This window comes from Coloeus monedula, assembly GCF_965178545.1.
Source record: "Coloeus monedula genome assembly, chromosome: 2".
In the NCBI taxonomy this organism is placed as follows: Eukaryota; Metazoa; Chordata; class Aves; order Passeriformes; family Corvidae; genus Coloeus; species Coloeus monedula.
Window position 1 is genome coordinate 87830511 of NC_138782.1, and position 13865 is coordinate 87844375.

The 13865-nt window shown below is 34.5% G+C and overlaps 1 protein-coding gene across 2 annotated transcripts in view; it reads right to left on the reverse strand.

Annotated features, from left to right (window-relative positions):
- MYO6 (myosin VI) overlaps positions 1-13865 on the reverse strand; it is a 103040-nt gene continuing 89175 nt past the window's right edge. The window contains exons 29-33 of one of the 2 annotated variants that reach the window (XM_082302503.1): positions 9004-9107; positions 7616-7747; positions 5403-5429; positions 3032-3250; positions 1-1564 (exon numbers count right to left, since the gene is read on the reverse strand). In XM_082302503.1, the coding sequence (XP_082158629.1) occupies positions 1365-1564; positions 3032-3250; positions 5403-5429; positions 7616-7747; positions 9004-9107 (682 nt within the window). In that variant the 3' untranslated portion in view covers positions 1-1364. The remainder of the gene's footprint in view (positions 1565-3031; positions 3251-5402; positions 5430-7615; positions 7748-9003; positions 9108-13865) is intronic. The other variant, XM_082302504.1, reaches the window with a different exon arrangement.

Below are 13865 nucleotides of genomic sequence, written 5' to 3' on the forward strand. Positions count from 1 at the left end.
TTTTTATCAGAGAGATAACAAACTGTCATGTTTAATTTGTTGAAATAATGGCCAGCAAGGTAAAGCAATGTTCACATAAGTGAAAGAGCTGTGTCTTAAAACTGTATGAAATTAATGATTCCCACCCACAAAAACTCCCCAAATAAACTGCTTAATAAGGGAACTGTTAGAAGCTATGAAACTTGACAAAGGAGATTAATATAAAGCTCAGCATCCAAATCACTATGATATTCCAGTACACTAAAAATTGTAGCTATTTCATCAGCACATAGTATTAAGATGCATTATGTTATTGGACCAATTTTTTACACAGTCTAACAGAAAGTACAGACCTTGTATATCTCGTTACAATTAAAATAAAGAGGATTTCTGAGGCTCAGGCCTCAATATTCAGTTAAGTTATACTGCCGGCAAAAAGCTGAACATATTTCCCTTGATGCTATCCTTAATCTTATATACCTTCAGATAAAAGGCTTGGACAAATTTGTGTAATATATTGAAATTATACTACTTGGCTAAACAAACTGTCCAAGAATTGCTAACAGAAATGTGGTCAGAAAAACAAAGTCTAAAGCAGATTTGTACTTAAAGAGAAAAAAAAAAAGAATTTATCAGAGAAGTGGTATAAGCCCTAATGAGCAGTACATTCTTTGAGGACCTCCAGTATTACATTATATTGACATACATGAATGCTCTTCTTGGAATGCACAGAAAACCATTTCTCTTAAACTAAGACAGAGAATGCATTAAATAAGAGTTTATGGGGGTCTCAAGTTTAGGAGGATTTCCCATCAGGTTCTGGAAAAACAAAAATCATTAAATACAGACACTAACCAGTTTGCAAATCAGGACATAAAATGTCTCAGATTTATATAAAAGTATACTCTGACTTCACCGTAACAGAAGTCAAAGCTAAGGCCTCCCAATTCCAGTTATTCGAAACAGCATATTCTCTTTACTAGGCCACTACTTGAAGCCAACTATTCAGTGTTTTAAAGAAGGAATCTTATAAAAAAGTGGTTGCAGTGCAGTTCTTTGCAATAGGTACCCAAGAACAGACAGATTGCTTAGAAGTGTTAAGAGTTATAACAGAAACTGTTTAAGAAAATGCAACATATAAACAAAATGCAACAAACTACACTGACTGGAGTTTCTTCAAGGTCCTCATACCTAGTAAAGTTCACTACACAAATTAAACATCATGAAGTACAAATTAACAAACCACATGATTAATAAAATCTGTTCACTTTATATTAAACATCTACTCTGATTATAGAATGTTTACGCCCTCTGTAGCACAGAGGGGCTCTTCCCTTTGTATCGTGGGCAAGGCTCTCATCCGAACGCTCCTGTGCCAAATGCCGTTATTTCAACAGGTTCTGCAGCATTGCCGTAGCGTAGGTAGGGCGAGCTTGCCTGCTTGCAATTGCGTTTTGGAGATACTGGATACCTCCACAGCGCTCCCAAATTTCTTCAAACTGTCTTGGTAAAATTTCAGCACCTCGCTTTCGGGTTAAGCCAGTCTCTTCAAGATTAAGCTCACACATATCCATATCATCCTTACCTGAAATGGTAAAGTGAGAAAGAAAACATTTTTTACATCATTCAAGGGTTCCATTAATAAAGATTAGACCTTTGTCAATTACATTTCCTCTCTGTAGCTCTGGTTTGCTAGTAGACTTCATAGCTTATGAGGAAGTCCTCAGATACAGCTATCTTCCGGTTTGCTGGTTTTTTGTTACACAGAGAACACTAAAGCAGTATAGGAATAAACTAGTATCAGATGGTGCAATTGACAAAGTTGTGCTTATACACCAAGCAAAAAGGAATAAAGCAAAGAAGCTAAAAATTCATCACCTTGGTATATTCTTCTGAAACCCACTACAGGATGACAACTGCATTTGGATTACATATACTTTCAATTTCAGGCAACTTCACAGTGAACTGCTTTACTATTTGTTTAAATGTAGCAAAGCAACTAAGAACTCCAGACTTTGGATCAAGTAGCTAATCTGCCAGCCTACCACCCAAAACAAACATTGTTTACCAAATGGGACCAACACAGACAATCCAATGAAATGATAGGTGTAGCTCACACACTAAACTGTAATCTTACTTTTAACAGGTGATCACGACAGAAGTGCTACTTTTAGCTATGGGCTTTGGCACTGAACAGTGACAGTTGGTATAAGGAATTCTACTTAAAATAATTTGCAGAAAACAAACTTTTGTTGCTAGTAAAGCATAATTCCGAAGTGAAACAAATTGGTTATGGGCTTTTCCTCAGTCTAAGTTAAATACAAAGACTCAAAATACAGAACCATAAGCAGCATTTCTCCTGTGTTTTCTCCCCTGCTCATTATCCTCCAGAAAACGTGAATACATTTCACTACCAGATAAATCTCTACCTATTCATTGCAAATTTATTTTAAATGTTTTAGATTAAAAAACTATTCTCCCATATTAGGCAACATAAATAGGGTAAAAGCATCAGCTCGCTTATAGCCCCATGCTATGTCAAGACAATGTAACATATGCACAAATTGTTTTGATACAAACTGCTTGTAATTCTTCACAGCTAACTAAAAAACAGTACAATGATAAGTAGACCTTTTCTGATTTCTGCAATGCCCAATCAAAGTATTGGAAATGATAGTGCATATCGTGATCAAAGCTAGATCAAGGTTGCTATCACCTTTCCCAGATAAATTGTGATCTTTTATCTTCACGCTGTCTCCAGTTCAATGAGTAGTCTGAGGACTCCAAATAATAAAACCCTTTATAATTGTATTCCCACTACGTCTATGGCTTCCCAAATTGAAGTATGTAAAACATGTAGCCAGTTACATCTACAAATGATACATCTGAAACATTCGGCCACCATCAATAGCAGTGCCAAATAATCAAATCCTGCCCAGATAAGAACTGGAGGAAAAAAAACCAAAAAACCTTGTAACCTCAGCCTCTTTTTCTAAGGTTCATTATCAACCCTGAACCTTTTCAAAGTTCCAATTATGCTTTCAATGCCTACCCGCTACAAGCAGAATGGGTGCCTTGTCAGGGTGAAGCTCCATCTGCCGAGCAATCCAGGGCCCATCAAAGTGTGCATACCACCAGCCCTTCTTCTTGTTCTGGGGGTCTTTGTACTGGTCTGCAGGGCGGATGAAGGGAATGCGGAAGTAGCGCTGTTGTCTGTTTATTTCAATCTCTTGTTGTCTGCCTGGTAGCTGGGCTGTGGGGTTCTGTTGGGCTATCATACAAAAAATTCCCCCCAAAATAAGCAAACAAAACAATTAGAAAACAAGAAAGCCATAATACTTGCTTTATTAATCAGCAGATTAGACAACAAACAAACAAAACAACAAAACAAACAAGAAAACAAATAAACTCCTGCCAAAACCCAAGAGATTCTCTCGGAATTCAAGGTTATCTGAAGTCTCAGCAAACCTAAAAAGTACTCCCATCTCACATAATGTGCATTCTGTTAATCACAACAGCTAGAACAGTGGTCAGAAAAGGTTCATGTTAACTACTGTACCTCTATGTTGCTGAATGGCATGTTTAGACAAAACAAAGTAAATAAAATAATGCATTCTGCTTTAAATCAATATGTAAGGTAAAACTTCCCATATAACATTTCTTACCAACCAGAAACATTTATCATTAATTGCTTTAGTTCAGTCCATTTCTTTGTAAAAAACAAGGTCACAGTGCACAGAAGCATTTTCAGTTACAAGCATACAAAGCATCACTTGATAATGTTTGACAGTCAACACAAAAGGATACTGTTAGAAATTACTAATTTGTTAATAGGAATGTTGACAATAAATACTGCTTATTACAAGGCTGCCACCAAACAATTTTCTGCCTAGACTTCTGTATGTCAAAATCTCCCATTAGAGCTAATTTCTGGCTGCTTTCTTTTTTCAAGGAATTCTTTATTTCAGACCAACTGACTTTATTTCAGATCAACTGACCAAACTTCTAAAGGAGAAAGTTACATGAAATTTTTTCAAGCTTCATACATGTTTTTGGTAAATATTTTCCATACACAGTTTTGGACTGAGTTCCACATATTTCAGACTCTGGAGAAAAACTTGCTTTCAAATAAAAGCACATACTCTCTACATTAATTTATCAAATGATCAACCTTCTTAATCTTACATATACACTATCATAATTAGTTTTAAATACTAAATGCTCTTAAAGGCAAAATCTTTTCCTTTAATGACTGCCCAAACGTTTGTGACTGATCTTGTTTTAGTGGTTTACCCCACCGTTACAAATACCCTCTTTAAGAACCTTTACCATCTCTACAAAAGAAAATCAGTATTAACAGTTGCATGTTTCAGCATAAAAGGTAATTAAAGTGAATTCCAATTTTTTCCTTGTCTGTTCAGCAACAAAGGTAATTTTTGAGCTCATATTTAATATTATGAAAAATGACAATCACTTTTACTAATGTATTTTTACAGTCATGAACAGGACTAATACAGACTAATACAACTGCACCTTGAAATTTCTTCTCTTCAGATTCAAGCAAAAATAGTTTTTCTAAACTTGAAGAGCAGAACCTTGAAAACCCCCATGTGTTACACAAATCCAATCTCCTTTTTTTTACGTATGCAGAAACAATAAACATAGAAGAAAAAAACCGCAGATTTTAACAGGTGAATGCTACTTTTATATATCGACTCTGATAAAACACGTACCTTACAGGGAGACAGAGTTTATAAAAAAACTAATTATATTTTCTACAAATTATCTGAACATTTATCCCAGCAGATCAGTGCTTTAGTATTGTCAAATACTTTTGGCACTGCAATGGTAATTGCTAAGGCTCATTTCTACCCCTAAGCATATCTAAATACAAGGGCAAATCTAGAGGACAGGAATGCTAAGCAGCCAATGTAGCCTCTACTCAGTGCTACAGAATTGCAGAGAACTTCTTTATTCAGAAGAAACCATCACCTGAATGTTAGTTTGTGTGCTAGGAAAACAGTTGTTATATTAAGTTGATTCCAGAGTTTTGCTACAACAAAAAGCCATGTGCAGACAATAAAAAAAAAAAAGTTAGAACAAGAATGTTATTTCATGGGGGGTGTGGAAAAACACAGGAGATTATACCTTCCAAAAATTTACATAAGAAGGTTATTTCACTCTCCCTTCCCATGACTCCTCAAATGGGTAGGATTTCATGAAGACAAGTACATTTGTAAATTACTAGAATAATGTGTAAGTACTATCAGATGAATAACATTGTCGAATTGTAATTTTTTTTTTTTTTACTATTAACTTCTATGTACTTGTGTAGCAAAACACTGGATCAATCAATGTTAGTATAGAGCTCTCAAGTGTTCCTATTCTTCAAAGTTAGCTTAAACAACCATCTCCTCACTTACTTGAGTTGCTCAAAAATGGTGCAAAATCTGTGAACAAATATTACATGTTGAAAAAAACACAAAAGTGCTGATCCTTTTTAAGTTATGGTTTCATTACTTCAACATTTTTCACCAATGCTGATGACAGACAAATGGGAATTCTAGTTACAAAATAAACACAGATTCTAAGTATTTCTACTCATTTTCTACTTCTATTTTCATTAGGATTTAACCTTGAAATTAATCACTTCAATAATTTGCGATGCCTGTTACAAAGCCTCAGTGGTATACATGCTAAGCACAGACTGCTGTGACAAATCTGCTAGTTAATTAATGTAGTACTTTTCATTTTTGACATTTCTGCTAGAAAAAAAACTTCCAGACCTCTGTCAATACCAAACCTGTCTATTTCAACAATAATATATCAATCAGTGTGTAGCTTCTATACAGAATGCATGAATTTAATTAAGGATACTTATAAAATTACATTAAAGGATACTGTAAAATTACATTAGAACACTGAAGAAATGGAAAGAATAAACTACATCATCTGAAGCACACATCCACTGACGCCAGAAAGACTTTTAGCTTAAACACCTAAGAAATCAGAATTCCTTCTTAGTGATTCCTCCTTATAGTGATCCTTTTCAGATCACTATAATATATATATGTGAAATGCCCATGTGGTATAATTATTTGCAATAGGAAGAATTATACTGACATGAAGAGTCTCTAAAGGTCACTATCATTTTCTTCTGAACTGCATGGTTCTCTTATTCAGAAATAAGATGCCATATTTCAATGGAGGTAAAAAAATGCAATGAAAAACACTGAAAAGAATGCAGCAAATGTCTGAATAAATGAGATGAGAACATGAATATTCCCAGCCTTGTGTGCAAAAATCCAAAGATCATCTGCTGTGTGATACTTCCCATCAGCAATACTGTGTATGAATATTTTACCCATTTAACTCCAGAGAGAACTTGCGAGCTCCAATTCAAAGCAATTTACCACTTTGCAGAAGTGCTTCAAATGTCTTTTCCTGCCATTTCATTCATAAGCTTTCTTAAGCACCTAAAACCACATTTCAGACACAAGGACCTATTCTTTGATAATATCTTCTCCAGGGGTCCAGATTTCACCTGCCACATATCCATACTGAAGTTCCCTGAAAACCTCAAACTCAGGTAATGCTCAAGCAATGCCTAACTCAAGTAAATGAATCAAGGGGAAAGGAGATGTCTTTGTACATGGGCTGAGAGTACATAGGGCACCTGCATACTCTGAGATCTTCATTCTCCATGTCCCACAACAATGCCTTAATCTCAGGCTCATGTGACTTTGGGGAGAGCACTTTCTCCCCATCTTCCCTTTCCTTTGTCTCTCCCATGAATTGTGTGGCAGGAACACAAATATCATGGAACCAGAAGACAGCAGGAATGATCTGACTAAATCATTCCATGCATTTACTGTGATTCTTTAAATTTCTTAGATTCCTTTTATAACAGACAATCACTGGACTTTGAGGAGGGATGTTGGGAAAAGAGTAACAGTCCACTTTATTAATATCACTCCAGAAGCCGGATACGGCATTTTCAGGTCTGGGAGTAAAACTCCCTACACTTTCTTGATGCATGTGAAAGGCAGTAACTCTGATTAGTGTGTTGCTTTGACAATGAAGACCCATCTGTGAAATCAGTAGAATGAGGGTTTAAATAGAAAGCAGGGTCTACGCAAGGTTTGCCACCCCATGAGCCAAAATTGCTTTATCAACACTCAGAGAATTTTTAAAAGAGGATGTAACATGATGTATGTAAGCAGTGATGTAAAAAACAGAATTATTATTAGTACCTTTTAAACATATCTACATCTATGTCTACATAGCTATATATTATGAAATAATAAAGTAGCACAGCAATGAACATTTAACAAAAATGCCAGCAACTGCATCAGTAGATCAAGAGCTCTTTTTAACAGATGTCAGCTGGATATGAGAAAAGGTTTTAACAGAGAGCTGTTCAGCACAAGTAGCTGATTCTACCAAAAGAACTTTAATTTCTCTGAAGAATTTGCCAGTTTCAATCTTTCCAAAATATTTACTTTAAATCAACATAAAAACACTCTTAAAAATTCCAAGTTTCTTCAACCTAGAAAACCAAAAATTCATTCTAGAAATGTTTTCTTTAGAATATTATCAGAAAAGTTATTATAAGCACAAAATTATCTCTCCTCACCATAATCTGTGACTGATTTGGGAGCACGCTGTTCTGTTTCTGCATTGCGTTTCTTATTCTTGGATTTCCAAGCATGATACACCTTTAGCCTTCGGTGGAACTCTTCTCTGCAAGCTGCCAAGAGTTCAATATCTATCCCAAAAAAAGGAGAAGGGGAAGGCATGAGTGAGAAAAGTCAGTAGAATTATTTATTAAATGCTTTTCTATATTGATAGATACATGATTTGCGATCAAGCAGTAACACTAATATGCTACAATGTAATATATAAAACCCTCATTCTCTGCAGCACAGGGCCTGTGTTTAATGGCCCAGAAAGTCCCTCAGAGTTTGATGTATCCTTTTCTGCTTTAAGGCAGTCCCCAAAGTAGCTGTTGTACTGGGACATTTGGAGCAGTGAAATGCTACAAATATTTCTGTTGACAGGATCAAAACACAAGTAGAACAGAAACAATAAAAAAAGATAAAATTGCACCACTGAACTTTATTTCTGCAACTGAAAACAAAGAAAAACAGCAATTTGACTGCTCAGATTTGCATTCTTTTTTACCTATTCTAATTTTTCTGAATTTCATTATACTGAGAGACTGAATGATGACATGGCTTTTTCATTAGTCATCTAAAAGTATCCAAGTTGGCTTGAACTCCAAGCCTACACAGACTGCACCACCTATATAGCTGAAAATGTTGCTCTAGTCTTGCATATGTAAGAACAGTAAAAGAGGTAGAATTTGTTTCCAATTTCTACATCCAGGAAGAAATTCTGAGTGATCTTAAATAAGAAATTAACCACCTGCTTTCAATAGGAAGCAGGAAGAAACAGTAATATCTAAAAAAGGAATAATTCTTATCTGTTTCTATCTTCATAGCATTGAGGGTAAAGTGATTAATGCCCACTGTAAGCTTCCCAAAAGAAGTTACACATTTTGAAAATTAAAGAATGACATGAATATCTAAGACAGAAAATATTTTTACACTGTATTTTACGTGACATTTTTGCTTTCTTTGTGATCTGGTGACAGCAAAAAGTGATAATAAAAATTTCTTAGAACATGCGAATTCTAGATAAAGCATAATAACTATTATTCCCTCTGTGTAAGTATATCAAACTGAGTGAACATAATTAAGAAGTTATAACATGTATTTTATGGCCCAAGCAGTTTAATATCATAAATATATAATACCTACAAGACATAACAATGGAAATTCTGTTTCCTTAATATGGAAACTGCTTCATGTATTGTTCTTTTGGGGGTAAGAGAACTCTTTGCAAATAATTTTTTATTCACTTTAACTTAAATAAAATCTTTTTCTTTGTTATAGGAAGAAAGTAACACCTTTCATATAACTACAACTTGAACTCTTTCTCAAATCAGAAACAACCACTTACCACAGGATGTGTTGATTGTATCACGAAGCTCTGCATATTTCCACTTACTGAGATCATGCTTCTTAGTACCAGCAGCAGCTTTTGTGGCTTGCACTGCAGGACCCCTACAATTGTTTTAAAAATGCATATGTTTTTTTTTTCAAGTATTAAACAGGAATTGTTTTAAGAAGAGGAAGAGAGCCCATGATCAACAATGCATCATATGCTTATTACCATGCAGACCAGTAGCAGACGGACTGAATTCTAAGGCAAAATACCACATTATTTTCAAGATGTTCAAATTATTAAGAGAAAATGAAAATATATTTTATGCACAAAATCATATCGTAATCTGATTGGTCTCCTAGAGATTAAAAGGAATTGTCATTAATACTGTTCATGTATGAAAAGACATATAGTCTGTGTATCTCATCCCACACTGATGTACATTTTACTTAGTGCCGACCAAGACGCAGAAAACAAAGACTGACCATAGACATTTTTAGTTCCATTCAAAAAACAGACAAGGAAAACTATTTCTGAAGTAGAAAATGGAAGAAAAGGCCTTTCCTCTTCTATTTAAAATTGGTCTAGGACAAAATCCTTGTTCCAAAGCTTGAGAAAATAGTCTCTTTGACAAATACCTAAGAGAAGAAACCAAATTAATTCTATATTCATTGTACAGTGGCTACCTGATAACAGCAATATTTATTCTGGGGTTGGGGGTGATGATACTGATCACCAAGAACTACCACGGTAAAAAAGACCACTTTTTTACTGACCAGTAAAAAAAAGACTCATCCAAACCCCGCGTTTTCCAAAGGCAAAAAGACTTCACCATGTAGGTAATACACAAGTAAGTCAACAGCAAATGCACGTGAGAAATTATTACTAAAATCTCAATAATCTTTAAGAAAATGTACAAGGTTTCCATGTACAAAATGAACATTACATGTAAAGATACGCCTGAATTTATTTTTTTTCCCAAGAAATATGGTACGGATAAGTGGAAGAACCCTCCCTTAGGAATGGCAAACTTCCTGTGGATTATTTGCCTGTAAAGTAAGTTCAAAACATTGCAACTTTCAGTGGCGATCTGCACACCTTTTAAACACTAAGGAATTCAAGAACAGACACATGATTTTACCAACCTCTGCTCAGGACTAAGAACATAAATTGAATTATTTCAGGATCTGAGTGAATTTGTTCAAAAGAAACTAAATCGTTAACAGGGTAGCAAAGTTCTTGATGCAAGAAGACGAAACCAGGCCTTTTCATTGGAAGGCCTGTTTGTGCAGTAATATCTTTGTGGGACAGGCACATTATTACAATAGGTATAATCAAGTGAATATTATTTTAACATTTATTTTTCCATAAAGGTCTCATGTGGTACTGCAAAGTTTTATGTTTATTTTCCTTTTTTAATTACTAGATTACAAGTAACTATTATTACCTGAATTTTTTCTTTATGCAGATACAGCAGTTTTGAAAGCAGAGATAACAAATGCAATTTAAATTTCATTGAATAAACCAAACCTTCTTCTTAACTGAACCATCTCTTCAGTATAATTAAAACTACAGAACCTTACTGTTGCAGTAGCAGCTTAATGCCTACTCACACTACTAATCCGAGTCCATACACAGCTTCCAGTTAGAGTATGTGAGAAGATCGACTTAAAAACGGACTCTCACTTAGCACTACTTGTGAGTGTAAAACAAAAAAACAAACTCCTTCAAAATGTATACTTTAATATTTTGTTATTATTGGTATTTCCTGTAGGACATTAAGGATTGCTGATAAATAATTTCCGCTGCCTGGTGTCTAACCTTCTTGAACCTAATTTGACAAATCCTAAGGATTTTCCTTATTTAACAACACTACCCACCACTCTAAGAGTTTGCTACCTAATTCCGAGCAGCAGAACTAGGCTGTATGATCTCTAGTTAAACTAGTAATCTTTAAGAATGCTAATCCAATTGACTGGCTTAGTCTTTCTATTAGGGTACTACTCTGCACTCTGAAGATCACTTACTTGTTTTCTACATGACTTTAAGCATAACAGTCTGGCAGTAAGAGGAGCATCACACTTGACATTCAATCTTCACTGCTCCGTATGAGAGTTATGTATCATAAACAGTATTTTCAGACTAAAAATACAAAAGATCAGTCTCATGTCAGAAGTTTCCAGCGTATGAAAAGTGAGACAAATTTAGTTAAACAAGCACGTAGTAAGAGGTATTTCATTTTGAATTCCACAAAAACACAGAGCCTCTGATTTTGCCTCAAAGTTTTGCCATTTTTTAGTACATTAAAAATTGGCCACTGTCATTGAAACTGTGTCACTCACTATACACGATACAACTTTAAATTGACATGCTACTTTAATTACGCACAATGCGGTTTATTCCTATTCTTAAAATAACACCGCAGGAAAAAAATTTAGTTACCAGCTGCATTCCAATTATCCAAGCTACCACTAGAAAACCCATCAAACATGTGAGAATGATCATCTTCAGACTATATATACATAGCTTAGTAACTTGTTCAACAACAGATTCACTTTTAAAAATTCTAAACAATTTTTCTTCTTCTGTAAGCTTCATAAAATCAATGTCTGAGGTTATTTTTGCCCTTAAGTTGCAGAAAACACTTTCTAATTACTTGCTGATATGGAAGACAATCATAAAAATTTCTTTGAACAGAGAATTAGTATTTTACCAACTACTATATTCAGACCAAAACCTGCATTTATTTTTCCTTCTTCACTGTGCATAAAATCTTGCATTACCATTCAAGAAATCTCAGAAGAAATTCAAGAAAACTGTCTGGAAATCTTAAGAGGGTTTTTAATATGGTCTTACCATGGTAATTTCCAAAACTGCTTTTATTTTATGGGAACTCTAATTTGAATATTTTCTTACTAGAAGCCCAAAAAGTTACATTACTATTAAATAACTTCATTAACTCTGTGCTAAATCTGTAGAAATATGCCTTTAAAAGATGTGGAGCCTTGTGCTCTATTATCACATAGGTGAAAAGAGAAGAAAGCTAGGAAAACATTAACAAAATTACACAAAATAACGGAGTAGGTGAACTATTTTTATTCTTTTTTAATATAATCAATTAAAATAGCTGAAAAATAATTGGTGAAAAAAAGAGTATTGGTAAACAAAATTTACCTGAAAGATATAATTTGTGTATCTTCTTATCACTTAAGTAAAACCAGAATCCATTACTTTTAATTCCATAATAATTCAACCCATTTCATGTGTGATTTGTTTTTATAAAATGATTGATTCACTGGTATTATATCTCCTCACCTACCTAGACAATATTGCTGACATTTCAGTGGCCATTTGTTCCCTACAAGAAAATTGGTAAATGAGCATAAACCAAATATATTGATATAAAAACAGCCTTTATAACTGTGAAAGTGTCTTGACAATCAAACTGAAGTTAAATGAAGTGCACAGGAAATGGCTACGTATTTTAAATTATTTCCATACACACACACACACATATATATACATACACACACACACACAGAGTCCTGATTCTGTAAAGAGCAATAAATCACACAGGGCAGTGAAAAATGGATGGTATGTGAACAACTTTACAACAAATATATAATAATTTTTGAATATATATTATTAGGTATATTTGATTATTAAAGGGTTTATTAGACATAAGCAAAGTAGTGAATATAAGGTATTACAAACTGATTTAGACATTACAGATGCATACTAATAAAGATTACGCTGGGGTATTAGTATATAAGAGGAAAATATCAATTTCTTTTGATTAAGTAGTGTGGCTTTTATCTATTAAAGCATTCAAATGGAAAAAAATGCCATACGCAGTCATTTGTGGCTTTGTTCCATTGGCTCTGCAAATAGAAGACATTTATGTTAGACAGACTACTGCCTAGTTAATAGTCCAATAATCTGAAATGAGAAAAGGTGGGTCATAGCATTTCCTGCTCTCTCACATCTTCTTTATTATCTTATGATTTTTTTTATTATTATTATTTGACTGATTATATAGACCTTTTTTCCACCCCAACTTTTGCATTCAATGATGACTGAAATTACAATCTAGAAAAAAAATGCACAAGTGAAAACTTCCACCAGCCTTTCTTCCCTGTCTGATCTTTCAAAATCAGAGACTTTGAGACATGCTACTGGTGTATTTCATGCTTGGATAAGCGTATCACAAGAAATAGCAGCAATCCTCCTGTAGCTACTCTGGGAACAGGACGGATACTCTTCCTGCAAGCTGTGGACAGATGCCGAGTCTATCTGCTATACTGGAAACCCACAGGTGGACACACATAGCACTAAACATGCTACAAATTAGGACTTTTCTGGATTGCTCTGATGCAACACCTGGAACATATACACTCAAAACACTCTCTGAGACTAGCTTCTTTTGGTGTTATATGCCATACTGTATGTTTCAATAAGCCACAGGAAAACACTGCCCAGTTGAAAGCAGAGATCTATTATTTAAATTATTTTTTTTCCTTGAGTGCTAAGCACTACTGTTAATTTACCCCCAGGTGCAGTAAGTCAATTATTACACATCCTTTCAAACTGTGGATGAGTAGTAAAATTGGATAAAGCTAGACAAGGTCCAGCAGATCCAGCACAGAATAAGCATGAATGAAAATGCTGAATCTGCTACCAGAACAACCAACTTTTCTTCTTTACAGAAGCCAACAGATAGATTTTTCAAGGAAACTGCTAATACTTACACACCCTGAAATACCTATGAAAGTTAACGGTGAATGCAGCAAGGTATTGAGGAGAAAAAAAATAAAGTAGAGGCTAGTCATGTTCAAATATGACAACACTAAAGTGTCACATCTTCCTTAAAAATAAGC